The sequence below is a fragment of the Maniola jurtina genome, chromosome 27 (assembly GCF_905333055.1).
Source record: "Maniola jurtina chromosome 27, ilManJurt1.1, whole genome shotgun sequence".
NCBI classification, from domain to species: Eukaryota; Metazoa; Arthropoda; class Insecta; order Lepidoptera; family Nymphalidae; genus Maniola; species Maniola jurtina.
In genome coordinates this window covers 1,208,963-1,236,318 of record NC_060055.1, presented here as the reverse complement: position 1 = coordinate 1,236,318, position 27,356 = coordinate 1,208,963, and the positions used below count along the sequence as shown (strand labels likewise).

Genomic DNA, 27,356 nt, shown 5'->3' with positions numbered 1-27,356 from the left:
ACCGAATATTCGGCGAGGCCCCTGACCGAATAGCCGAATATTAGGCAAAAGTATTCGGCTGGATTTTTTTATTAAATTGGATTAAATTATGTACCTGTTTTATGTACCAATGACTACTTAATAAATGATTATAAAAGAAATGGGAACCTTACCCTTCTAAATTTTGATTACCACAATAATTCAAATACATAGAATCCTCCATTTTTCCAATTCAGAAGATGATTGTGTACCTGTGTTATGCACCAATGACTACTTAAATGATTATAACAGAAATGAAAATATGAATATGTACATGTAATCAATCGATTTTAATTTTTCATTTTACCAATTATTTCTCTATGACAAAATATATTAGTTAAGTATTCGGTATTCGGCCGAATAATATGTAGATATTCGGTATTCGGCCGAATATAATAAAAGCAGCCGAATAGGCCGAATACCGAATAGTAACCGAATATTCGTTGCAAGTCTAGTTTTTAGGCCTCAAGTGACCTCTCTATTTCCTCCTTTACTGTGGGGATTTCTGTGTACGCATGCACTTCACTGTTTTTTGTGAACCATGCTTTATGCTACACCACCATGTAGCTTCTATACAACTAATTTAAATTATTTTTCCATTGCAGAAGACAATATCGGATTTAAAACAAGAAATAGAAGCCATAATTGCCCTGAACACCAGCCTGCGAGTTTACTTGGAGAATCTACGGACCATGAGAAAAGACTTGCACGCTGTCAATGAAAACTGTAAACATCTTGTGAAAGTGAACAGCCAGTGGACGGATACATTAAATATTATGGAGTGACATTATACTACATTTTATTACTTACATCTTTTTTCAGGGTCCCAAAGAGACCCTATTACTAATGCTGAGGTCAATAGAGCATACTTGCTCAGACTTAGGACCTTTAAAACAAGACTGTTATATCGCCAACATAAAACATTTGCTCTCTATATTTAAAAAAAAAAACATGTTTTGCATTGCCAGATACTTAAGCTGACATCTACAGAATGCACTTTGATTTTTCTCAGTTTCTGTTAAAACGAGACAGCATTATACCGCTGGCATAAATCTGTCTCGTTTTAACCGAAACTTAAGTCTAAGCAAAGTCAAAGTATGGGCTATAGATCTCGGCCTTAGACTCCATTGTCTGTTAGTCCATCCGTCTGTCTGTCAGCAGGCTGTATCTCATGAACTGTAATAGGTAGAGAGTAGAAATTATCACAGTGGCCAGTTTTTGTGTTTTACTGGTGTTTTTTGGTGGTGAAACTGACTGGGAAGCGCTCTAAAGAGCCGCCGCGTGTATGTCGGCGGGCGCCGGCACCGACGAAGCCCATACTTAAATATAGTTTCCCTAACTTGTAAATAACTACAAACTTGACATTTGCTAATCTGTGTAAAGCCAGACAAGAGAGAAAAAAAAATAGTAGACTAAGATTTTGAAAAAGAGCAACCGCTGAGTTTCTTGCTGGTTCTTCTCGGTATGCGGGCACTCCTGCGGATGGGAAATGAAAGTCAGTTATTTGGAAATGACAGACATTTATTTATACATATGGTGACAGGCTACATTTTTAAAACTTTGTCCTGTTTTGAAAGAGCAGCCGCCGAGTTTCTTGCTGGTACTTGGTAGTGTGGGCATTAATGCCCTGTGATGAAAGTTTCATGTAGATTCAGATCCCTCTTTGATATTTTCACTGGATGCAGGTGTTGGTGAAGATTTCTCTGAAATAAGAGAGAAATTCACTCTGTACTTTATGGAGGGTCCTCACTCCTCACTTAGGACTCAACCAGGAAAAAGCCTTCAAAGGCGCCAAGCGATTAAGCGTTCCGGTACATGCCGTGTAGAAACCAAAGGTTTAATAATAATTGATATACGCCTTCCGGGTTATCCCGCTTCCATCTTAGACTGCATCATCACTTGCCACCAGGTGAGATTGCAGTCAAGGGCTAACTTGTATCTGAAAAAACCGGCCAAGTGCGAGTCGGACTCGCGCACCGAGGCTTCCGTGCTCGGGTATTTTTTCCGACATTTTGCACAATAAATCAAAAAGTATTATGCATAAAAATAAATAAAAATCTGTTTTAGAATGTACAGGTAAAGTCCTTTCATATGATACCCCACTTGGTATAGTTATCCTACTTTGAAAATTGAAACACATTTTAATTTTTTTAAATGATGTAACCACAAATTCACGGTTTTCGGACTTATTCCTTTACTTGTGCTATAAGACCTACCTACCTGCCAAATTTCATGATTCTAGGTCAACGGGAAGTACCCTATAGGTTTTCTTGACAGACTCGACAGACAGACTGACAGACAGACAACAAAGTGATCCTATAAGGGTTCCGTTTTTCCTTTTGAGGTACGGAACCCTAAAAATTGCGAACTATACCTATACGTATCATGCAAACGGAGTACTGCGGAGTATCACAAGGCAACCCGTATAGCAGCCCGTTCAGATGGTCCTGTCTGTCCAGATTCAGGCAGGAACTGTCCATGGTGAACTCCTCGTTCAGCCATGGCGGCATCTAGTAGTGACGAGAGAAATAAAATAAATTTATTCACTCAATAGGTAGCTATAGGTAGGTATCCACGGAGAGAAGTTAGTATAGGGGCTCATTGGCCAATCAATCACAAACGACCAATGTTTTTCGTAATCAATTAGAGAGAACTCTCTCTATAAAAAAACTGGCCAAGTGCGAGTCAGACTCGCGCACCGAGGGTTCCGTACTTGGGTGTTTTTCCGACATTTGCATCATAAAGCAAAAACTATTAATGCATAAAAATCTGTTTTAGAATGTACAGGTAAATTCTTTTCACATGATACCCCACTTGGTAGTTACCTTACTTTGAAATTGAAAATTCTAATTATTTATTTGTTCATGAACACATTTTAATTTTTTTTGCGATGCAACCACAAATTCACGGTTTTCTTATTCACTTGTGCTATAAGACCTACCTATCTACCAAATTTCATGATTCTAGGTCACCGGGAAGTACCCTATAGGTTTTCTTGACAGACGGACGGACACAGACAACGAAGTGATCCTATAAGGGTTCTTTTTTTCCTTTTAAGGTACGGAACCCAAAAATCGTCCAAACTCAATTTAAAACATTGTTTCGTTTGGATTGATTTGTGGCTCAAAACATTTAACGCCTACCTACTAAGTTTTTTTTTTCATTTGTATAAGTAACTAGCTGATACCCGCGACTTCGTTCGCGTGGATGTAGGTTTTTTAAATTCCCGTGGGAACTCTTTGATTTTCCGGGATAAAAAGTAGCCTATGTGCTAATCCAGGGTATAATCTATCTCCATTTTAAATTTCAGCCCAATCCGTCCAGTAGTTTTTGCGTGAAGGAGTAACAAACATACACACACACACGCACATACAAACTTTCTCCTTTATAATATTAGTGTGACTATATTATGATATATGTTTTTTGTCTCTGTCATTTGTATGCGATTACGTAACAGAGAGAGCCCTATACTAGTTGTGTATGGGAGGTATAGAAATATAAAACAAGCGAACCAACTTACATACTCTCCAACAGAAGTGTCATTGAAGCTATTGGGATGAGCTTGTATATCATTATATGTCTTAGGATGTGGTATCCTTTTCCCATTGGCCGGATTGTACCAAGTATATGTCGCCATGTCACTGGACACGTCCTTCCTCATGTCCAGGCGACCAGAGATCCAGATATGTTCAACAGCTGCAAATAATGACAAATAAAGTTAAACAGCACTAAAATCCGGTTCGAAGGATAATTTTTTATATTGTAATATTTCAAAGAAATTAGGCAACAAATTTTAAAAAGTAGTAATTTTTAAAAATATGTTCAACAGCTGCAAATAATGACAAATAAAGTTAAACAGCACTAAAATCCGGTTCGAAGGATAATTTTTTATATTGTAATATTTCAAAGAAATTAAGCAAAAAATTTCAAAAAGTAGTAATTTTTAAAACTTATCTACCACTCGACGACAGAGGCCCTATTGTAAAACTTTTTAATTCACTACTGGACAATAGATGGCGCTAACAAGTGTAAATTAAAAATTTATAACACCCCCGACAAGTGAAGGTCATAGTAACTAGAAAAGAGCTGATAACTTTCAAACGGCTGAACCGATTTTCTTGGATTATAGCTACGAACACTCTCGATCAAGCCACCTTTCAAACAAAAAAACTAAATTAAAACCGGTTCATTAGTTTAAGAGCTACGATGCCACAGACAGATACACACGTCAAACTTATAACACCCCTCTTTTTGGGTCGGGGGTTAAAAATACATACGGGCCACAACGTTTTTGTTAAGTTTTAAATAAAGTAGGTTATTTAAGTTTAAGTCAGTTAGTTGTACATATGTAGTAAAAGTATGTAATCATAATTAGATATAAATAATTTAAGTTAAATTAGGTTAGCCTGTAATGATAGTTTTAAGTGGTCAAAATAAATAAATAAATAAATAAATACGTTCGTCTTTATTTTCGCCCATCACCAAGAGCAGCTGTATCAATACATCATTATTGTCAATGGCTGCGAGGGAACCGTTCAGTTTTTGGCAGTTTTCAAAGGCGTGCTGCCAATAGAAAAGCTGTCTGACAAGCACGTAGTAATAATTTTCATCGCTAGGTGGCGCTGGTAACAGCTGGAAGGTTGGTATACCTGTCAAATAAATAAAAGTTTTTTTCAAACCCAAAGAAATAAGCTGTAGTATCGACTAATTCTGACACATTAGTCGATATCACACTAATATTATAAAGGCGAAAGTTTGTATGTGTGTGTGTGTGTGTGTGTATGTTTGTTACTCCTTCACGCAAAAACTACTGGACGGATTTGGCTGAAATTCGGAATGGAGATAGATAATATCCTGGATTAGCACATAGGCTACTTTTTATCCCGGAAAACCAGAGTTCCCACGGGATTTCGAAAAACCTAAATCCACGCGGACGAAGTCGCGGGCGTCAGCTAGTTAGAACTAATTTCTTAAACTGGACCCTTTCAAGTAAAGATTTTTATATAAACCTGTGAGGATGATACTGCCATTGTCGCAATTGAAAATGCCATAAGCCTACGTTGTCGTATTAGTTTACAAATTGCGAAAAACCAAATAAAATTTGAATTTCGCGAATTTTGAATCGTTTCGTACGTGTTCGAGGAATTTCGACTACGTACGGATGCAGACCTTGACGATGCTTGGTAGTACGATGGTAGAAAGGTGAAGGAGGAACCAGGTCAAAGAGTTCTTGTGCACACTCTCCGAATAGCTATCTGCATGCCAAACAGCCCGATCCGTCCAGTAGTTTGAGCTGTGCGTTGATAGATCAGTCAGTCAGTCAGTCAGTACTCAGTAAGCCTGTTGTTTCATATACAGGATGTAATTAGAACGCTAGCAAAAACGAAGACCGGTCATAGTACTGATGATCACACTAATCACACTAATATTATAAAGGCGAAAGTTTGTATGTGTGTGTGTGTGTGTGTGTGTGTGTGTGTGTATGTTTGTTACTCCTTCACGCAAAAACTACTGGACGGATTCGGCTGAAATTCGGAATGGAGATAGATAATATCCTGGATTAGCACATAGGCTACTTTTTATCCCGGAAAACCAAAGAGTTCCCACGGGATTTCGAAAAACCTAAATCCACGCAGACGAAGTCGCGGGCATCGGCTAGTATTATAAAGGCGAAAGTTTGTATGTGTGTGTGTGTGTGTGTGTTTGTTACTCCTTCACGCAAAAACTACTGGACGGATTTGGCTGAAATTTGGAATGGAGATAGATAATATCCTGGATTAGCACATAGGCTACTTTTTATCCCGGAAAGTCAAAGAGTTCCCACGGGATTTCAAAAAACCTAAATCCACGCGGGCGAAGTCGCGGGCATCGGCTAGTAACTGATATACCTACCACAAAAAAAAGCGAAAATATAACTAAAAAATCCTGTATTTTTAAAAGTTCACAATATATTGCAAATAAAACACCTGACTGACGCTAGAGGTCAACGACGGTTCCGTAAATAGGTCAATCGTAGTCAATGCCACGTCGTAGCTGGGGCACTGACCTGAATTTCGCACGCTATACAATGCGGTTTTGAAAAATACGAAATCACTAAAACTACAAGGTAAGGCAAATGGTAATGAGAGCCTCGATAGCTCAACGGTTGAGGAGCGGACTGAATTGCGAAAGGTCGGCGGTTCAAACCCCGCCCGTTGCACTATTGGCGTACCCACTCCTGGCACAAGCTTTACGCTTAATTGGAGGGGAAAGGGGAGTATTAGTCATGATTAGCATGGCTAATATTCTTTAAAAAAAAAAAAATTGGCATTGCATTGTGTTAAGGTACCTAGTATAATAATAACGCTAAGTTTTTGCAAGCGTTCAGTGTGCCTAGTGGGAGATTTTTAACCTATTCGATCGCGTAAAAGTTAACTGCGTTTTGTATGGAATTGAAACAGCGCCATCTAGTGACAAGAAGATGGCGCTGTTTCAATTCCATACAAAACGCAGTTAACTTTTACGCGATCGAATAGGTTAAAAATCTCCCACTAGGCACACTGGTTACCTGTATATTTAGAAGTATGGACTTACCTTGATAGCATATAAACCGCATTTTTCTTTCACACCGCGCTTCCAAAAACACAGGATTTCGAGTTTCATGCCTGTCAATTTGAAGGCAGCCATTTTGTTTCATAGCCGACCTGTCCCTGTGAAATTCAATTCAATTTTTAGGGTTCCATACCCAAAAGGAAAAACGGAACCCTTATAGGATCTCTTTGTTGTCTGTCTGCCTGTCCGTCCATCCGTCCGTCCGTCCGTCGTGTCTGTCAAGAAAACTTATAGGGATATATATAGAAATCCCGTTGACCTAGAATCATGAAATTTGGAAGGTAGGTAGGTCTTATAGCATAAATAAAGGAATAAATCTTCGGATTTATTCCTTTACTAGCGACCCGCCCCGGCTTCGCACGGGTAAACACTACCACGAAAAATCCTATCTATTTTCCGGGATAAAAATATAGCCTATACGGATTCGGAAGAATCCCTCTAAGTAATGGTAAAAGAAATTTTGAAATCGGTCCAGTAGTTTTTGAGCCTATTTAATACAAACATACAAAAATACAAAGGTTTCCGCTTTATAATATTTTATTCCTTTATTTGTGCTATAAGACCGTGAATTTGTGGTTACATCATTTAAAAAAAAAGTGTCAATTTTCAAAGTAAGTAAACTATACCAAGTGGGGTATCATATTATGAAAGGGCATTACTTGTGCATTTTAAAACAGATTTTTATTTATTTTTATGCATACTTAACAGGGCTCTCTCCGTCACTCGTTTCATACAATCGTAGTTCCAATTTCAATTGAATATTAAGCAACCAAAGTCCATGAAATTTTGCAGACATATATTATTCTAGAAACTAATATCTGTGTCTGTGGTGTTTTAGATTTTTCTAAAAATATGTAGTTTTAAAATTACAGGGGCTCAAAGATTTGTATGAAAATTTTTAAGACCGCGTAACTTTGAAACCTAATATTTTAACAGAAATCTGGAAAACCACAGACATAGATATTAGTTTCTAGAATATGTCTGCAAAATTTCATGGACTTTGGTTGCTTAATATTCAAATGAAATTGGAACTACGATTGTATGAAACGAGTGACGGAGAGAGCCCTCTTAATGGTTTTTGATTTGTCGTGCAAAAGGTCGGAAAAAATACCCGAGTACGGAACCCTCAGTGCGCGAGTCTGACACGCACCTGGCCGGTTTTTAATCTGTAGCGATCACTATAACTCTATTCACGGAAAGAAGTTAGTATAACCAGTATAGGGCTCTCTCTGTTGCGTAATGCCATACATATGACAGAGACGAAAATCTCAGTGGGCGATAACTATTTGGAGTCACCAACCGAATGTTTTAACCCCGACCCAAAAAGAGGGTTGTTATAAGTTTGACGTGTGATAGACAGATCTATGGCATCGTAGCTCCTAAACTAATGAACCGATTTTAATTTAGTTTTTTTTTTGTTTGAAAGGTGGCTTGATCGAGAGTGTTCTTAGCTATAATCCAAGAAAATCGGTTCAGCCGTTTGAAAGTTATCAGCTCTTTTCTAGTTACTGTAACCTCCACTTGTCGGGGGTGTTATAAATTTTTAATTTACACTTGTCTAACAATCCGAGAATTCTCTTACTACTATGGTATAACTCTATTATTTTATTTTAGAGGATGCTCGCGACTTCGCTTGGATTTTGGTTTATTAAGATCCCGTGGGAACTGTTTGATTTTCCGGATAAAAAGTTGCCTATGTCAACTACAGGGACGCAAGCTACCTCGGTACCTTTTATACAAATCGGTTAAGCGGATGGGTTTTAGGGAATCCCGTGGTGGGAGCTCTTTGATTTTCCGGGATAAAAAGTAGCCTATGTCCATCCCCGGGGTATAAGCTAAACCGGTACCAAATTTCGTCAAAATCGGTTAAACTGTTGGGCCGTGAAAAGGTAGCAGACAGACAGACAGACAGATAGACATTAGACAGACAGACAGACACACTTTCGCATTTATAATATTAGAAATTACTAGTCTGCAACCACTATGGTAACTCTGAAGTATCAGGATTGCCGACTTTCAAAAATTGATAATTGAGGATTTCGGAGGCTTTAGGTTTTAAGCCGACAATTGTAATGCTTCGTTCATAGTTGTTTGTGCAGTTATATCCTTATGAACTCTAATATAACGGCGCGCTACAATAACCCACAGCGCCATCTGTCGACCAATTTATACTTGCCATTTAGGCGATAGACTACACATAAACAGAAAACATTCAAAACAAGTGTAAATTAAAAATTTATAAAACCCCCGACAAGTGAAGTATACAGTAACTAGATAAGAGCTGATAACTTTCAAACGGCTGAACCGATTTTCTTGGATTATAGCTAAGAACACTCTCGATCAAGCCACATTTCAAACAAAAAAAAAAACAAAATTAAAATCGGTTCATTAGTTTAGGCGCTACGGTGCCACAGACAGATACACAGATACACACGTCAAACTTATAATACCCCTTTTTTTGGGTCGGGGGTTAAAAATAAAACCGACTTCAATACACACACACTAATAAGTAAAAAATAATTTTTGCTTTTACACGTGTAACGTAAAGAGCTTGGATTTGACCTGCAGCTCGCTCTAGCAATGCGCGGGAACGCGATTGCATATATGGCATATTGTATATCAAATCATTGAAAAGAGCAACCGCCGAGTTTCTTGCTGGTTCTTCTCGGTAGAAAAGGCATTCCGAAACAGTGGTAAATACTTTTGATGATTCAAAAATACTTGTAAACGAATTGAATACGGCAAATATACAGGGTGTTTGGTAATTAGTATATAAAGACGACACGTACCCATGCTACTTTGATCCGATAAACACAATGCTGAAGTATAATGACGAAATAAAATTATATAAATTTCCATACAATATTTAAAAAAATATTATGTCAAAGTTTTCATGGCCCTAACGTGCCCTAACTCACTGAGATCGTTTTCCATCTTTAGATAGGCCGATGCCAACGATTTCAGTGAGTTAGGGCATATTAGGGCCATGAAAACTTGGTCATAAAAAAAAATTAAAATTTTGTATGGAAATTTTTATAATTTTATTTCGTCATTTTACTTCAGCATTGTATTTATCAGATCAAAGTAGCATGGATACGTGTCGTCATTATATACTAATTACCAAACATCCTGTATATTGACGGCTATGACCCACCTAATAAGTAGGTATATAAGTAAAAAAGCTTTGCTACGGAGATTCTGAGTGGTTTGATTTTATGGAGATGGCCGCCTATATTCGGCTAGGAGGGCATTATTATACCTACCTGTAAAATCTAGATAGTTAGATACCTCATAGGCGGCCAGTTCGGAGAGTCAGTGAACTGAGAAGCACTGGAAATGCTCCGCCCGCTGTCTGACCACGTCCATTGACCCAGAGAACCCCGAGCGCCTATCCACGCACTCTCTATACCTGAAAAAACCGACCAAGTGCGAGTCAGACTCGCGCACCGAGGGTTCCGTACTCGGGTAATTTTTCCGTCATTTTGCACGATAAATCAAAAACTATTATGTATAAACATAAATAAAAACCTGTTTTAGAATATACAGGTAAAGCCCTTTCGTATGATACCCCACTTGGTATAGTTATCTTACTTTAAAAATTGAAACACATTTTTTTTTTTTTAAAGATGTAACCACAAATTCACGGTTTTCGGATTTATTCCTTTACTAGTGCTATAAGACCTACCTTGCCATTCTAGGTCAATGGGAAGTACCCTATAGGTTTTTTGATAGACACGACGAACGGACAGACAGACAGACAACAAAGTGATCCTATAAGGGTTCCGTTTTTCCTTTTGAGGTACGGAACCCTAAAAATGGCAGGTGGTAACCCTGGTACGTATAAAATACTCTGTACTCACTTGGTCTTGCCTTCAACATGGTAAGCCCTATCTTCTTCAAGCATGCCATTGAAGCTATGTTTGCTAACCTGTGGAATAGACGAGAGGCTTTAGAGTAGTACCTATGTGTTTGAGTCATCCATGTTTTAGGCCTTTTAGAAACACTAATGATATCATCAGAAAATATTTTTAACCCCCGACCCGGACTTCGTCTGTGTTGGTGTTAGCTGGCGGGCGTGCTCTGCCTTTTTGGTGTGCTTTTTTTGTTAAAACTGACTGGAAAGTGCTCTAAGGGGGTGCCGTGCGTATGTCGGCGAGCGCCGGCACAGACGGGGTCCATACTTGTATAGTTTAACTAACTTGTTACAAATAACTACAAACTTGACATTGGCTAATCTTTGTAAAGCCAGACGAGAGAGAGAAAAAAAAACCCCCGACCCAAAAAGAGGGGTGTTATAAGTTTCACGTGTGTATCTGTCTGTGGATAATCCTACTCTATGGTCTGTGGCATCGTAGCTCCTAAACTAATGAACCCATTTTAATTCAGTTTTTTTTGTTTGAAAGGTGGCTTGATCGAGAGTGTTCTTAGCTATAATCCAAGAAAATCGGTTCAGCCGTTTGAAAGTTATCAGCTCTTTTCTAGTCACTGTAACCTTCACTTGTCGGGGGTGTTATAAATTAATTTACACTTGTTCTACAATAAAATGTTGAAAAGTCTGACAAAATATTGGAAAAATAGGTCAGTTCTATCTATCATTATACTCATGGTAAGTACAGTCCAGTGTAGGTACAATGAAAAAACTACGCTAGTTAGCGGGTTTGATTTTCCCTAAAAAATATAAATAAACTCCTATCAACCATAACTATTTCAGATTTTTCGATTGGTAATCTTCGGAGATAAGGGAGGAGGGGAACATTTTGTACGATAAATCAAAAACTATTATGTACTAGCCGATGGCCGCGACTTCACCCGCGTGGATTTAGGTTTTTCTAAATCCTGTGGGAACCCTTTGATTTTCCGGGATAAAAAGTAGCCTATGTGCTAATCCTGGATATTATCTATCTCCATTCCAAATTTCGGCCAAATCCGTCCAGTAGTTTTTGCGTGAAGGAGTAACAAACATACACACATACAAACATTCGTCTTTATAATATTAGTGTGATTAGTGTGATGTGAAGTGTGATTTAAAAAAACTGTATCAGAATGGCCGTGTCGTAATAAATAGGTAAATTAGATAAGTACTATCTAGTTACTAGGTACTAGTAGGTGTATATCTAGTGGAAGCAATGAAGCCTTTTCGTCGGAAGGCCTCAGAAACAGCTCCTGGACTGTTTCTGAGGTCTTAGACTTCCTAAGATTGGCTGTTTTACGGCTTCATTGACTCCACCAATCGTATTTCGATTACTCACGCCATCTTCCTCAGCACGCAGTAAGCGGCCGCTTGATACCAGTCCAACCTGCCATCGAAGACGTGGTACCGTCCTGTACGGCAACGTACAGTCTTCAGTTGTTGTACTTTTACTTCCACTCGGGCCTCTACTCAAAACAAGATTATCATTATCTTCATGATCCACAGAGTTTTAAGGTCGCTGCATACGATACGTGTTTTTTCACGTCCCGGACGGGACGGAAGGATTTCTTGAACCACTATTGGACAACTTCCGTAGCAATAGGGAAATTTCCTGTACAGGTATTTGGTGTACGACTGATGTTGCTGGATATATAGCGCCGTGTTCTTTACCAGGGTAGTAAGGAAAACAAAAGAAATGAACACTAAAAAATATATATTATTATCCACAATTTTTAAGTAACAATTTTGGAAGCTACCATGCAATACCGCGAGCTACAAGCAATTGACTAATCTCGCTACGTCGTCGCACGCGTAGCCTCTAAAATGCTTACACGCTAGAGCCTCTACATTTCCCAACCGAGCGGTGTTGTGCTCCGACGGTTGTGCGTCGAAACTTCTGTATATAGTGCAATTTGGTAAACGCTCTGTCAATGCGATTGAAAGTTGCGTGTTCTACTTGAGTTTCCAATTAAGCTACCCGTGCTGCCATCTAGGCCGTAGGTCGTGAGTTATCAGGCTGAGGTTCGTGTTTCGAGCATTATTGATTGATTGAGTTTAGAAGCGACATCTTGTGAAGGTGGCAACCGCTACAGACTGTCCCGCTCTGCCCGTTTTCTAGTTATCTAATAGTAGTTCGAGAAATCCTCCCGTCCCGCCCGGGACGTGGAAAACACGCTACGTATGCAGCGACCTTTAAATTTAAATATTATACTATTTTTTAATCTTTGATTTCACGCCACCCCTAATACTCAAATACCAAATATTTGACAGGTGTCGATTCAGAATTAGATTGAAGCTCATTCACTAGAGTTCACTCTGGAGTCTGGACTGAAAAAACTATGACACAGCCATTCTGATCCATTTCTGAATATGTGCCGTCATATGACTGGTGTATTCTATTTTTGCTGCATATAGGAGTCAGTGGTAGAGTTTTTTTTTTTACAAAGAATATTAGCCATTTTAATCATGACTAACATTCCCCTTTCACCTCTAACTAAGTGTAAAGCTTGTGCCAGGAGTGGGTACGACAGTAGTGCAACGGCTGGGGTTTGAACTTTGAACCGCCGACCTTTCGGAATTCAGTCCACTCCTATAACCGTTGAGTTGGTACCTCTTTCGCAGACAAAAGGCCTCTCCAAATAGCAGGGCAGGTCGAGGAACACTGGTTTGTCGTGACGCACTCTCTCCAACGCCACGCAGTCTGCGCCACCATCAGGAACCGGCACGTGAGTGCGATTCAACCACTGGAATAAAAAAATTGGTTGTCTGTAAAGTCGGTTTACTGACGATAGTTGAACGTGACAACAAAGGCCGATTGTGCTTCTTTGTCGCTCGTTACGCGCTCTCGCTTGCACTTCAAGCCTTACATGGAACGCCTCAGAGCGAGGTAACGCCGCATGAGTCATGTTTTTTCGTGCGTGCAGCCGGCTCTATCGAATTATAAGACGTTGTCACGTCAAAAAATCAGCAAATTAAAAAGTTACCAACTGTACTAGCTACCATACTGGCAAGTTAGAATACCAGCGTTCAGGTTTAATTATAAAAAATCGGCCGAGTGCGAGTCAGACAGTGCGAGGGTTCCGTACTCGGGTATTTTTTCTAACATTTTACACGATAAATCAAACACTATAATACATAAAAATATATAAAAATTTGTTTTAGAATGTACAGGTACAGCCCTTTCATATGATACCCCACTTCGTATAATGATCTTACTTTGGAAATCAAAACACACTTTAATTTTTTTTTAATGACATTAACCACAAATTCGCGGTTTTCAGATTTATTCCTGTACTTGTGCTATAAGACCTACCTACTTGCCAAATTTCATGATTCTAGGTCAACGGGAAGTACCCTATAGGTTTCTTGACAGACAGACAGACAACAAAGTGATCCTATAAGGGTTCCGCTTTTCCTTTTGAGGTACGGAACCCTAAAAGTGAAGTTACCATAGGATAATGTCCCCCTGCTTCATCCAACTCATTGGACAGCACATCAGCAACGGTCCTCGTCAGCTCCACGCCATGGCTCCAGCGGTAACCTTCAGGGTCATCACTTGATTGACGTCTAGCGCCTACCCATACTGATTCGATCGCTGGAACAATTTGTTGCAACAAAAGTGCGCTCGCTTCGCTCACGCAACGTATCGGAGTTCGGAATTTGGATGTAAGACCTTTAACGCAAACGATTCAATCGATTGTATATCGATGTTGAATCGGCTAATGTTGAGTAATCGAGCAAATCGATTATTATATATGTTATGTTCATGTATAGAAGTAGGTGGAACTTTCAAAATCGATTTATCACCACTATAATATCATCTTTCAAATCTAACAAATCGGACTAACAAAAGGTGTACAATAGTGTCTATTTTTGACCCCCTACCCAAAAAGAGGGGTGTTATAAGATTTACGTGTGTATCTGTGGCATCGTAGCTCCTAAACTAATGAACCGATTTTAATTCAGTTTTTTTGTTTGAAAGATGGCTTGATCGAGAGTGTTCTTAGCTATAATCCAAGAAAATCGGTTCAGCCGTTTGAAAGTTATCAGCTCTTTTCTAGTTACTGTAACCTTCACTTGTCGGGGGTGTTATTTTTTAATTTACACTTGTAATGTTATGAATAAATTATTTTGATTTGATTTGATTTGATGGTTATCCTTATTGCTTAAAAGCTCTTGCTTGACTATGTACTTACTAAATTGCAGTTCCGATAGTGCCTCGGCCAAAAATTCTGCTTTTTCCCTTGTATCCAAGATAGCCAGCGAGCCGTTATGATGTCCACTATGAAAATAAAATTTTCCAGTTTTAATTTTAATTTTCAATTCATTTTCATGGTTCTAGGTCAACGGGAAGTACCCTATAGCAAGGCCGTAGCCAGAAATTGGTTGGGGGGGGGGGGGGGGTGTTATCCGGAGGAAAAAAAACTTCTACTCGACTTGGCGGGGTGAATATCTAGTTGCTTAGTGGAATTTTACCTTTCAATTTGACAGCAACATAGAAAACAACATCTGTTTAATACAGATAAAAAAGTGAGAAATGTACGAGCTCAGCCATAAAAAGTGTTATGTTTTAAAGCACCTCACTCAACTTTTCTCATGAAAAATAAAGAGTTTCTAGCTTTCTAGGGATATTCAAAAATGTAAACCCGTGCTAAACTAATACAATAAAAGCGCGAGCGAAGCGAGCGCGACATTTTTATTAATTGTATTTACGAAAAATCTACGGTGCTCCCATTTAAGTTTGGAGACTTTAGGCTTTGTCCCGGAAAAACAGCTTTATTTTCCAAGAGTAGGTAGGTTTAAGTTAAGTTAAAATTAGATTAGAATGATGTTGCAATATAAATAGCAACAGGTAAAAATGTTGAATAAAAAAAAATAATCACCGAGTAGTTAAAGTAGGTGCCCTTTAAAAATGTTTCATCTCAAAGCCCCTCGAAGATTACAAGGTTCCGGTTTAAGAAGGGATCAGATTTCTGGTGCTTCCGAATTACTTCACTAAAAATTCATTGGAGCATTTACCTACGTAAGACATTGTTTAGAACTAGATGATGGCCGCGAATTTGTCCGCGTGGATTTAGGTTTTTAAAGATTCCATGGGAACTGTTTGATTTTCCGGGATAAAAAGTTGCCTATTTCAATTACTGGGACGCAAGCTACCTCGGTACCAAATTTCATACAAATCGGTTTAGCGGATGGGTATTTAGGAATCTCGTGGGAACTCTTTGATTTTCCGGGATAAAAAGTTGCCTATGTCCATCCCCGGGATATGAGCTAACTCTGTACCAAATTTCGTCAAAGTCGGTTAAACTGTTGGGCCGTGAAAAGGTAGCAGACAGACAGACAGACACACTTTCGCATTTATAGTAGGTATGGATTATACTCGCAATTGACTGGTTATTTATTGGATTTGGCGCACTTTTCTAGTCTCTACTTTCGTTAGCCAGATTCTATCACCGCTTAGTACGTATAAATTGGCGCCAATACTAGAACTAATTGTCCTAATAGAATTTATAAGTTGATTAATATGACCTTCTGTTGTTTGTTTTGATATTATTTAAATATCTTATTATTCTTAAGATATTTATTATGGCATTTAACTTGATAATTAATAATACGAAAACAGGAAGCAGTGGTGAAGAGAAGAAAGAAAGTAATACAGATATGTCCATGGATGAGTGTGATGATGAAAACAAAGGCAACGGGAAGAAAAAATTCGAGAGAGAAAAAGGTAGCATAAATTATATAAAATAAATTAAAAAATTGAAAGAGATATATTTGTCGGACTGTACTTTCGAAGAAAAAATTAAAGCATTCATTGGTTTTATTATTGAGGAGATTATGAAGTATATTTCGGTTTGGTTTGGGAATAATGACATCTGCACATGACTGCAGCTTACTAAATCAAATTATGGGTAGTGAGAAAGACTTTGAATTTATTGCACTGTATTTAAATGTTATAGTTTGTTTATTTTGTTAGGTTAAGAATTTTGTTGTATTGTTATATTTAATTAGATTATAATAGGGCTGACATGTACATATAAAAGGTATAAAAGCCCTTAAATAAATAAAGAAAAAAAAAAAACTTGATAATTATTTAATTAAGAAATATAGAAAATGTTAATTGACTCCATTTTGACGAATCACGTTGGTCGCGCCAGAGCTGAGGGTGCCTCGGCGGAAACAGCTAACTTTTGGAAGAAGAGTGGAAGAGTAGACGGGACTTTGTCTGTGGTGGCGTTTGTTGGCGCGCGTGTTGTGACTTTTTGGAGTGTTTTTTTGTTAGAAGTGGCCGGTTTTTGTGTTGTGCTGGTGTTTATTGGTGGTGGAACTGACCGAGGAACTGACTGAGAAGCGCTCTAGAGGGGCGCCGCGTGTATGTCGGCGGGCGCCAGCACAGACGAAGTCCATACTTATACATATAGTTTTCCTAACTTGTAAATAACTACACACTTGACATTGGCTAATCAGTGTAAAGCCAGACGAGAGAAGAAAAAAAAAAAGAGTAGACATGTTTCTGAATACTTAATTTTATTAATGTGATTTTAAAGGCTAGAGTGTAAATAATTATCATTGTAACTTGAATTAATGTTTGTTATGATCTATGAATTACAATAATGGCTTTATATTCTGGGATTGTCGCCGACATATACGTACCGACATAGAATCTTGGCGTTCTCCCAAGTGACTGGTAGATTCTGTATCAGATACTCCTGCTCGTTGAAGACGTAGGCTTCCCAGCGGTCAGATGAGGCACGGGGCACTGAAATAACAAGACACAAGAGGCTAATCGGACAGTAGCTTTTTAGACTTCCAAAATCAAAATCAAAATCATTTTTTTATCTTTTTTTAGGGTTCCGTACCTCAAAACGAAAAACGGAACCCTTATAGGATCACTTTGCTGTCTGTCTGTCCGTCCATCCGTCGTGTGACGTGTCTGTCAAGAAAACCTATAGGGTACTTCCCGTTGACCTAGAATCATGAAATTTAGCAGGTGAGTAGGTCTTATAGCACAAGTAAAGGAATAAATTCGATGGGCGGGCGGGCGGACGGACGGACGGACAGACAGACAGATAGACTAGTAATAGTATCTTAAAAAACGTGATCAGGCAGCCTTAGTTTAGGACAATTGAGTTATTGTTTCAAGTTTCAATGTTGCAAAAAGTGCAATTTGATACTTTACCTACCAGCTATAATAATTATACTTATTTGTACTTAAAGTTTTATGCTGTCATTGCAACCTAGACCATTGACCTCTTGTGTTTGCAAATATCCATAAGTAGGTAAGAATGCGAACGTGTGTATGTCTGTCTGTTTGTTTGCTATAGATGATTCCTGACGACGGATATAATAAACACCTTTTGTCCCGGGAAATCAAAATCGGGGTGAAAAAAAACTTAAATCTTAAAGGTTTATGGCCTCATCTGGAGACAGAAGGGCTGGCTCATTTTTTGCGCAAAGGATCAGCCTGGCTGTCCAGCGTAGAAATTCAACTAGTATTCTTGGCACCATTCCACGTGAGCATGATTTGTACAGTAATTAGAAAAGTCTAGGCAGCTTTAAGTTTTATTGCAACACTAGCTGATGCCCGCGACTTCATTCGCCTGGATTTAGTTTTTCGAAATCCCGTGGGAACTCTTTGATTTTCCGGGATAAAAAGTGTACTATGTGTTAATCCAGGCTATAATCTATCTCTATTCGAAACAGCCATATAGTTTTTGCGTGATAGAGTAACAAACATACACACATACATACACACAAACTTTCGCGTTTATAATATAAGATATCAGTGTGATTGTTAATAAAGAAAATCGGTTTGAAGGTCTTTATTGCAAAGTATCTAAATTCTAAATCCATATATCCATACTAATATTATAAATGCGAAAGTGTGTCTGTCTGTTTGCTTTTCACGACCCAGCAGTTTAACCGATTCTGACGTTTGGTACAGGGTTAGCTTATATCCCGGGGACGGACATAGGCTACTTTTTAACCCGGAAAATCAAACAGTCCCACGGGATTCCTAAAGACCCATCCGCTTAACCGATTTGTATGAAATTCGGTACCGAGGTAGCTTGCGTCCCTGTAATTGACATAGGCAACTTTTTATCCCGGAAAATCAAATAGTTCCCATGGGATCACGTAAATCCACGCGGACGAAGTCGCGGGCATCCTCTAGTCAGAAATAATATTAAATTATGAAGTTACTTACCTCTATACTGCTCATGTAAACTGCTAACACACTCTTGTACGAGTAGAGTCAAACTCAACACAAAATTTATCAAAACGGGATACATAATTAATATCTTGGTGCGGCTTGTGAAGCGGCTGAAAAGGCTAAAGTGTGCAAATACAGGGGTCTATGCTCCGAATATGACTTTTTCCCATTCGGTGTCGAGACCCTTGGTCCGTGGGGTCCTAGCGCTATAAGGCTTTTTTTTATTTTATTTTTATGGAGACACAGTATTAACAATAAACAAAAGGTAACACAAATACAAAGCACACACACCACAACAGTGTCCAACGAAAAGTTATCACAAAATTAAAACACACAATAGCCGGGTATAAGAAGGTACATAGGAAAAGAACAGAAAATAGGTAAATTACATAAATAATAAAGCAAAAACAAAAAAAAAAAAAACAAAAAAAAATTAAAAAAAAAAGCAAAAAGGTTTTTAGGGCAAAAGGTTAGTCGACATCACAGGAGACCGAAGAGCTGGCAGCTACCTCGGACAAAGAATTAGTCTAGCCAGTCAAAGGGGGAACGCTGTCAGTATCTTCGGAACCTTGCCTAAAGGGACTTCCTTTAATAATTTATTTTAGTTATTATATTATTATTATTTTTTCCAATTATATAAACTGTTTATTCAGAAAGTAATAATACAGATTTTCACAAATGTTAAAAATACCTACCTAAATATAAAGATTATAAAACAAAAATATTATTATACTAGCTGATGCCCGCAACTTCGCCCGCGTGGATTTAGGGTCTGAAATCCCGTGGGAACTTTTGATTTCCCAGGACAAAAGTAGCTTATCCGTAATAGCCCGTCCCCGGGATGCAACGTGTTTCTGTACCACGTAAAAACATTTAAACGGATGATCCTTTAAAAATCCCGAGGGATCACCATAAATTAAAAATGCAGTTCCTTACAGCATCAGGGTTGAGGAGTTGGGTCTTCGAGGTCAACGAAAGTCTTTACTTGGTACAGATACCTTCAATATAAATCAATTTATAACCGACAGTTTCTAAATCCCATCAGTATTGATGGTGAGGTCCCCTGCAGCATCAGGATTGAGGAGTTGGAATCCAATTTTTTTATGAAACAATGTCACAAAGTTCCTCTATCGATTAAAAAAAAAATTACGCAAATCGGTTCAGAAATCTCGGAGATTTCGCTGTACATAGGTAGAAAAACACAACTCCCTTTTTGAAAGTCGGTTAAAAAAGTAGCCTATGTTACTCCCTGGTCAATCCTCTACTTGTCTGTGAAAATCCCGTCAAAATCGGTTCAGCCGTTCCAAAGATTAGCCTTTTCAAACAGACAGACAGACAGACAGACAGACAAAAATTTTAAAAACGTGTGATTCAGTTAAGGTATAGTTCAAATAATCCTATGAGCTTAATATGAGGTAGTTATTTTGAAATTACAGACAGACACTCCAATTTTATTTATTACTAGCTGATGCCCGCAGCTTCGCCCGCGTGGATTGGTCAGATCCCCTGCAGCATCAGGATTGAGGAGTTGGACTCCAAATTTTTTATGAAACAATGTCGCAAAGTTCCTCTATCGATTAAAAAAGAAATGACGCAAATCGGTTCAGAAATCTCGGAGATTTCGGTGTACATAGGTAGAAAAACACAACTCCCTTTTTAAAAGTCGGTTAAAAAAGTAGCCTATTTTACGCCCTGGTCAATCCTCTACTTGCCTGTGAAAGTCCCGTCAAAATCGGTTCAGCCGTTCCAAAGATTAGCCTTTTCAAACAGACAGACAGATAGACAGACAGACAGACAGACAGACAGACAGACAGACCGACAGACAAAAATTTTAAAAACGTGTGATTCAGTTATGGTATCGTTCAAATAACCATATGAGCTTAATATGAGGTAGTTATTTCGAAATTACAGACAGACACTCCAATTTTATTTATTAGTATAGATAGTATTAGTATTAGTATTAGTATAGAATATAGATATCTATATTTTTTTATATTTATATTTTTACAATTTTTGTCTGTCTGTCTGTCTGTCTGTCTGTTTGAAAAGGCTAATCTTCGGAACGGCTGAACCGATTTTAACGGGATTTTCACATACAAGTAGAGGATTGACCAGGGTGTAACATAGGCTACTTTTTAACCGACTTTCAAGAAGGGAGTTGTGTTTTTCTACCTAGGTACACCGAAATCTCCGATATTTCTGAACCGATTTGCGTCATTTCTTTTTTAATCGATAGAGGAACTTTGCGACATTGTTTCATAAAAAATTTGGATTCCAACTCCTCAATCCTGCAGGGGATCTGACCAATCCACGCGGGCGAAGCTGCGGGCATCAGCTAGTAGATTATATTTTTAATAAAGTTTTTTTTTTAGTTTTAGGTTATTATTTTAATTATTATTATTATTTAGTTTTATTTTAATTGTTATTATTATTTAGTTATTTAGTTTAGTTGTTTAGTTTATTATTAATTAAATCACTGTATAAGGTAAAAAAAAAAATCTTGATAATGTCTTAACTGTACAAGAGTGACTGTACTAAGATTATCATAATCTGATTATAGTAACTGTCGTGGTTATAATAACTGACGATTTTTGTCTTTAAATATTTAATAATGTTGTACAACCGACCGATTAATTAAGTATCGATGGAAGATTCTTAAGGACCCATATGAAAAAACCGGCCAAGTGCGAGTCAGACTCGCACACCGAGGGTTCCGTACTCGGGTGTTTTTTCCGACATTTTGCACGATGAATCAAAAAATTGGTTGTCTGTAAAGTCGGTTTACTGACGATAGTTGAACGTGACAACAAAGGCCGATTGTGCTTCTTTGTCGCTCGTTCCGCGCTCTCGCTTGCACTTCAAGCCTTACATGGAACGCCTCAGAGCGAGGTAACGCCGCATGAGTCATGTTTTTTCGTGCGTGCAGCCGGCTCTATCGAATTATAAGACGTTGTCAAGTCAAAAATATTATGCTTAAAAATAAATAAAAATGTGTTTAAGAAAGTATACTTAAAGCCCTTGCATATGATGTCGCATTGTAACAACTGCAACACAGTTTTGAAACTAATGCAGTTGTTATCGTACTTTTACTGTTAAGGAATTGTAAAGAGTTCTAAATAAAGATTTTTCATTTTCATTTTCATTTGGTATAGTTATCTTACTTTGAAAATTGAAACACATTTTAATTTTTTTTAAATAAAATAACCATAAATTCGCCGTTTTCAGATTTATTCCTGTACTTGTGCTATAAGACCTACCTATCTGCCAAACATGATTCTAGATCAACGGGAAGTGCTCTATAGGTTTTCTTGACAGACATGACGGACGGATGGACGGACGGACAGACCTCCTATAAGGGTTCTGTTTTTCCTTTTGAGGTACGGAACACTAAACATTAAAAATTGTTGTAATATTTCTTATAAAATGTTACGGACTCTCATTTGACCGATTTTTAATATACCTCAAAATGCCACTAATATGACTATCGATATACTTACCTATAAAGAATTCTTTTTGACAACACTATTTTGTTATGAGAAAAAATAGCTGATGTTATGATAATAAAATACCTACTTACCTAATGAATGACGGGTATCTAACCTAGGTATTACACAATCGATTATTCTATCATCATATTTTCATAACATGATGACTACTAGTCAAATCAGCGACTTTTTATCAAACGTCAAAACGCTCGATTAGTATGGGAGCTTGTATGAAATATACAGATGTGACGTCATAACATTTGACGTAATTTAACGTAAGTAACCACTTTTTAACCCCCGACCCAAAAAGAAGGGTGTTATGAGTTTGACGTGTGTGTCTGTGTCTCTGTGTATCTGTCTGTGGCATCGTAACTCCTAAACTAATAAACCGATTTTAATTTGGTTTGTTTTGTTTGAAAGGTGGCTTGATCGAGAGTGTTCTTAGCTATAATCCAAGAAAATCGGTTCAGCCGTTTGAAAGTTATCAGTTCTTTTCTAGTTATTACTGTAACCTTCACTTGTCGGGGGTGTTATAAATTTTTAATTTACACTTGTTTAGTTAAATCGATAATTTACAAGTGTAAATTAAAAATTTATATAGGTATATAGGGTAGTTTTTATATGTATATAAATAAACGTTTAATCTTCTCGCAAACCTAACTGTTTAGTATCAAATGGGAAGTTTTGAATAGAACGTAAGCGAGGTGTGATCTGCATAGATTGATTGTGCATTCTTGCATACTGCGGGGGTTTACCGAGTATTGAACTATTTCTACAATCTTCATCAAAGACGTCGGGCGAGTTTCCATCCTTATGTCGTTGACATTCCATCTACACGCACGAAACGTTTTGCGTCTTCATTCCTCATACGCATGGCTAAGGTTTGGAATACTCTCCCGCGATCTGTGTTTCCTACCAATACAATCCGGGTATCTTTAAAACAAGAGTGAATAGGCACCTTCTAGGTAAACGCGTCCCATCTTAGACCACAACATCACTTTCCATCAGGTGTGATTGTGGTCAAGCGCTTGCCTATAGTGAATAAAAAAAAAAAAAAAATCTTTTTCTAAAATAAAAGAAAAAGGTAACTGACTGACTGACTGATATATCAACACTTGAGCTGCAAACTACAATACTGGACGGATTGGGCTGAAATGGCATGCAAATATCTTTTATGACGTAAATAATACTAAGAGAAAGCCTCAATAGCTCAACGGTTATAGGAGCGGACTGAAATCCGAAAGGTCGGCGGTTCAAACCCCACCCGTTGCACTATTGTCGTACCCACTCCTAGCACAAGCTTTACGCTTAGTTGGAGGGGAAAGGGGAATCTTAGTCATGATTAAAATGACTAATATTCTTTAAGAAAAAACTAAGAGAGGATTTTTGAAAATTCACCTACCAAGGGGGTAAAATAGGGGTTCGAAATTAGTGTAATCCACCCGAACGAAGTTGCGGATATTATGATATATCTAGTGTAAGATATAAATATACGTTTAATCTTCTCGCAAACCTAACTGTTTAGTATCAAATGGGAAGTTTTGAATAGAACGCAACCGAGGTGTGATCTGCATAGATTGATTGTGCATTCTTGCATACTGCGCGGGTTTACCGAGTATTGAACTATTTCTGCAATAATAATGATGCTACGTTATAAATCGGTAAAGTAAGAGTAGGACACGTACACGAAGGGTTCCGTACCGTTTTACAAGAAGTAACACTTTTTTAGGGTTCCGTACATCAAAAGGAAAAACGGAAATCTTATAGGATCTTATAAGGTCGCGATATTCCATCTACACGCACCAAACGTTTTGCGTCATCATTCCTGATACTAAGGTTGGGAATACTCTTCCGCGATCTGTGTTACAATCCGGATATCTTTACAAGTGTAAATTAAAAATTTATAACACCCCCGATAAGTGAAAGTTATAGTAACTAGAAAAGAGCTGATAACTTCCAAACGGCTGAACCGATTTTCTTGGATTATAGCTAAAAACACTCTCGATCAAGCCACCTTGCAAACAAAAAAAAAACTAAATTAAAATCGGTTCATTAGTTTAGGATCTACGATGCCACAGACAGATACACACGTCAAACTTACAACAGCCCTCTTTTTGGGTCGGGGGTTAAAAGCAAGAGTGAATAGGCGTCTTCTAGGTAAACGCGTCCCATTTTAGGCCACATCATCACTTTCCATCAGGTGTGATTGTGGTCAAGAGCTGCCTAAAATGAATAACATGATAAAGTTGAAAACTAAAACCCGACTGCGATCGTCTTAATAAACTGAAATATAGTAAAATTGTTTTTCTGTCGCTTGGTATATTTTAATGTTGTAGTACATTTATATTTATGAACTCAGAATTTTCTCCTCTTTCATTTGACATCCCACTCGATACAATGGCAAAAAAAACAATTGGGGCCGCTCCAATTTTTTTTGATGTAACTTCCGTGAGATCAATTTTTTCGTAACAAATGTAGCCTATGTCACCCGGACCTTTACGACGAATCAATTGACACCTCACTCATCAAAATCGGCCCAGTAGTTTAGGCACGAACACACAGAACTTACATACAAACATACATACATACATAGACAGCTAAAATCATAACCCTTCCTTTCGGCTTTGCCAAAGTCGGCTAAAAAAAGCATGGTATTGTTTTGAACAAATGCTTAAAACAATGCTTACCCTTATGCTTTTAATAGATCTCCAAAAATAGGTCCACCCGGAACGGAACTCTGCACACACACACGCACCCCCGCCCCCCCCCCCCCCTCTTCTCGTTAATTGGTTGTTAAACGCGTTAATTGAATTACAAGTAGGATCCGTGCACTCATTAAACTTAAATCCCGAGATACGTATGGCTTAATTACAAAAATCCACCTCTCAAAGACGCAGAGATGTTAAGATGCTACGTAACAGGAGAACATGGTTGGAACGGAGTTGTTTTATTCGCGAAAAGTAGTAAAAAGGTTCGCATTATTATATTTTTTTTGTATGGCAATACACGCAAGCGTATTGTTACAAAGGATCACCCGGAAGCGTTTTTAAAAAAAAGGATAGATAGATAGATAGATAGAACACTTTATTGCACACAAAAACACATGTAAAGGAACACAACAAAGATAGAAGAAAACAGAAAAGACAATTGTGTGCAAAGGCGGCCTTATTGCTTTGAGCAATCTCTACCAGGCAACCTTTGTTGTCCGTCCGTCCGTCGTGTCTGTTAAGAAAATCTATAGGGTACTTCACGTTGACCTAGAATCATGAAATTCGGCAGGTAGGTAGGTCTTATAGCACAAGTACAGGAAAAAATCCGAAAAATCCCGATTTTTTTTTATGCACGATAGTTTTTGATATATCGTGCAAAATGACGGAAATCATAGCCGAGCACGGAACCCTTCAGTGCGCGAGTCTGACTCGCACTTGGGCGGTTTTTTAAATTCTTTTAAATAATTCGACTCCACTCTTTCCATGCTCGCGTTGCCAATGCAAATGCTTCATGGAAGACATCGCGACCTAGACACTCGACTAATCAAACACGAGCGTTGCTAAGCAATCCTCACTCAGGTTATAAACACTGTAGTTTCGTGAAAACAATTCACGAAAGTCTCGATCATGTTTTTTAACATTAGGTTAGGGTTTAGGGTTCCGTACCTCAAAAGGAACCCTTATAGGATGTCTGTCTGTCTGTCTGTCAGACAGACAGACAGACAGACAGACATCCTATATCCAGACGGACGGACCGACGGACGGACGGACGGACGGACAGACAGACAGACAACTGTCCGTTTGTCTGTCTGTTTGTCTGTCTGTCTGTCGCGCCGCCCACCTGTAACACTGGGTACAACCTCAGCGCCTCACGCAGCAAGCAGCAAGATCACATAAAAGCGGCCGCGAGCTCGCGCGCGCCGCACTGTCTAAGCGCCGCTAAACCGACGCGAGCTAATTAATAACAAACAAAGTCGTCTCTACGCCTCCCCTGTCCGCGCCGCCCACCTGTAACACTGGGTACAACCTCAGCGCCTCACGCAGCAAGCAGCAAGATCACATAAAAGCGGCCGCGAGCTCGCGCGCGCCGCACTGTCTAAGCGCCGCTAAACCGACGCGAGCTAATTAATAACAAACAAAGTCGTCTCTACGCCTCCCCTGTCCGCGCCGCCCACCTGTAACACTGGGTACAACCTCAGCGCCTCACGCAGCAAGCAGCAAGATCACATAAAAGCGGCCGCGAGCTCGCGCGCGCCGCACTGTCTAAGCGCCGCTAAACCGACGCGAGCTAATTAATAACAAACAAAGTCGTCTCTACGCCTCCCCTGTCCGCGCCGCCCACCTGTAACACTGGGTACAACCTCAGCGCCTCACGCAGCAAGCAGCAAGATCACATAAAAGCGGCCGCGAGCTCGCGCGCGCCGCACTGTCTAAGCGCCGCTAAACCGACGCGAGCTAATTAATAACAAACAAAGTCGTCTCTACGCCTCCCCTGTCCGCGCCGCCCACCTGTAACACTGGGTACAACCTCAGCGCCTCACGCAGCAAGCAGCAAGATCACATAAAAGCGGCCGCGAGCTCGCGCGCGCCGCACTGTCTAAGCGCCGCTAAACCGACGCGAGCTAATTAATAACAAACAAAGTCGTCTCTACGCCTCCCCTGTCCGCGCCGCCCACCTGTAACACTGGGTACAACCTCAGCGCCTCACGCAGCAAGCAGCAAGATCACATAAAAGCGGCCGCGAGCTCGCGCGCGCCGCACTGTCTAAGCGCCGCTAAACCGACGCGAGCTAATTAATAACAAACAAAGTCGTCTCTACGCCTCCCCTGTCCGCGCCGCCCACCTGTAACACTGGGTACAACCTCAGCGCCTCACGCAGCAAGCAGCAAGATCACATAAAAGCGGCCGCGAGCTCGCGCGCGCCGCACTGTCTAAGCGCCGCTAAACCGACGCGAGCTAATTAATAACAAACAAAGTCGTCTCTACGCCTCCCCTGTCCGCGCCGCCCACCTGTAACACTGGGTACAACCTCAGCGCCTCACGCAGCAAGCAGCAAGATCACATAAAAGCGGCCGCGAGCTCGCGCGCGCCGCACTGTCTAAGCGCCGCTAAACCGACGCGAGCTAATTAATAACAAACAAAGTCGTCTC

General features: G+C 39.2%; 1 protein-coding gene across 3 annotated transcripts; it reads right to left on the bottom strand.

The window, feature by feature from the left end:
* Positions 1-1,529: 1,529 nt before the first annotated feature.
* Positions 1,530-21,271, bottom strand: LOC123879066. 3 transcript variants are annotated; one of them, XM_045926571.1, is made up of 14 exons: positions 21,253-21,271; positions 18,726-18,841; positions 17,174-17,279; positions 14,716-14,801; positions 13,969-14,114; positions 13,131-13,263; positions 11,859-11,985; positions 10,470-10,537; positions 9,898-10,018; positions 6,592-6,707; positions 4,476-4,667; positions 3,539-3,714; positions 2,393-2,528; positions 1,530-1,721 (listed from the first exon to the last, which is right to left on the bottom strand). In XM_045926571.1, the coding sequence occupies exons 2-14, from the start codon at positions 18,808-18,810 to the stop codon at positions 1,660-1,662; spliced, it is 1,554 nt and encodes a 517-aa protein (XP_045782527.1). In that variant the 5' UTR covers positions 18,811-18,841; positions 21,253-21,271; the 3' UTR covers positions 1,530-1,659. The 3 variants fall into 3 exon arrangements, with proteins under 3 accessions (XP_045782527.1, XP_045782529.1, XP_045782528.1); XM_045926573.1 differs by lacking the exon at positions 21,253-21,271 and adding an exon at positions 21,209-21,227; XM_045926572.1 differs by lacking the exon at positions 21,253-21,271 and having other exon boundaries at positions 18,726-19,001.
* Positions 21,272-27,356: the final 6,085 nt, after the last annotated feature.

Excerpts from the sequence above, each read along its gene's own strand:
- LOC123879066 (XM_045926571.1), bottom strand. The coding sequence starts at position 18,810 with ATGTATCCCGTTTTGATAAATTTTGTGTTGAGTTTGACTCTACTCGTA. Across the intron at positions 14,802-17,173 it reads AACGCCAAGATTCTATGTCG|TGGACATCATAACGGCTCGC; the intron begins GTACGTATATGT and ends TTATTTTCATAG. Across the intron at positions 6,708-9,897 it reads CCGAACTGGCCGCCTATGAG|GGACAGGTCGGCTATGAAAC; the intron begins GTATCTAACTAT and ends TGAATTTCACAG.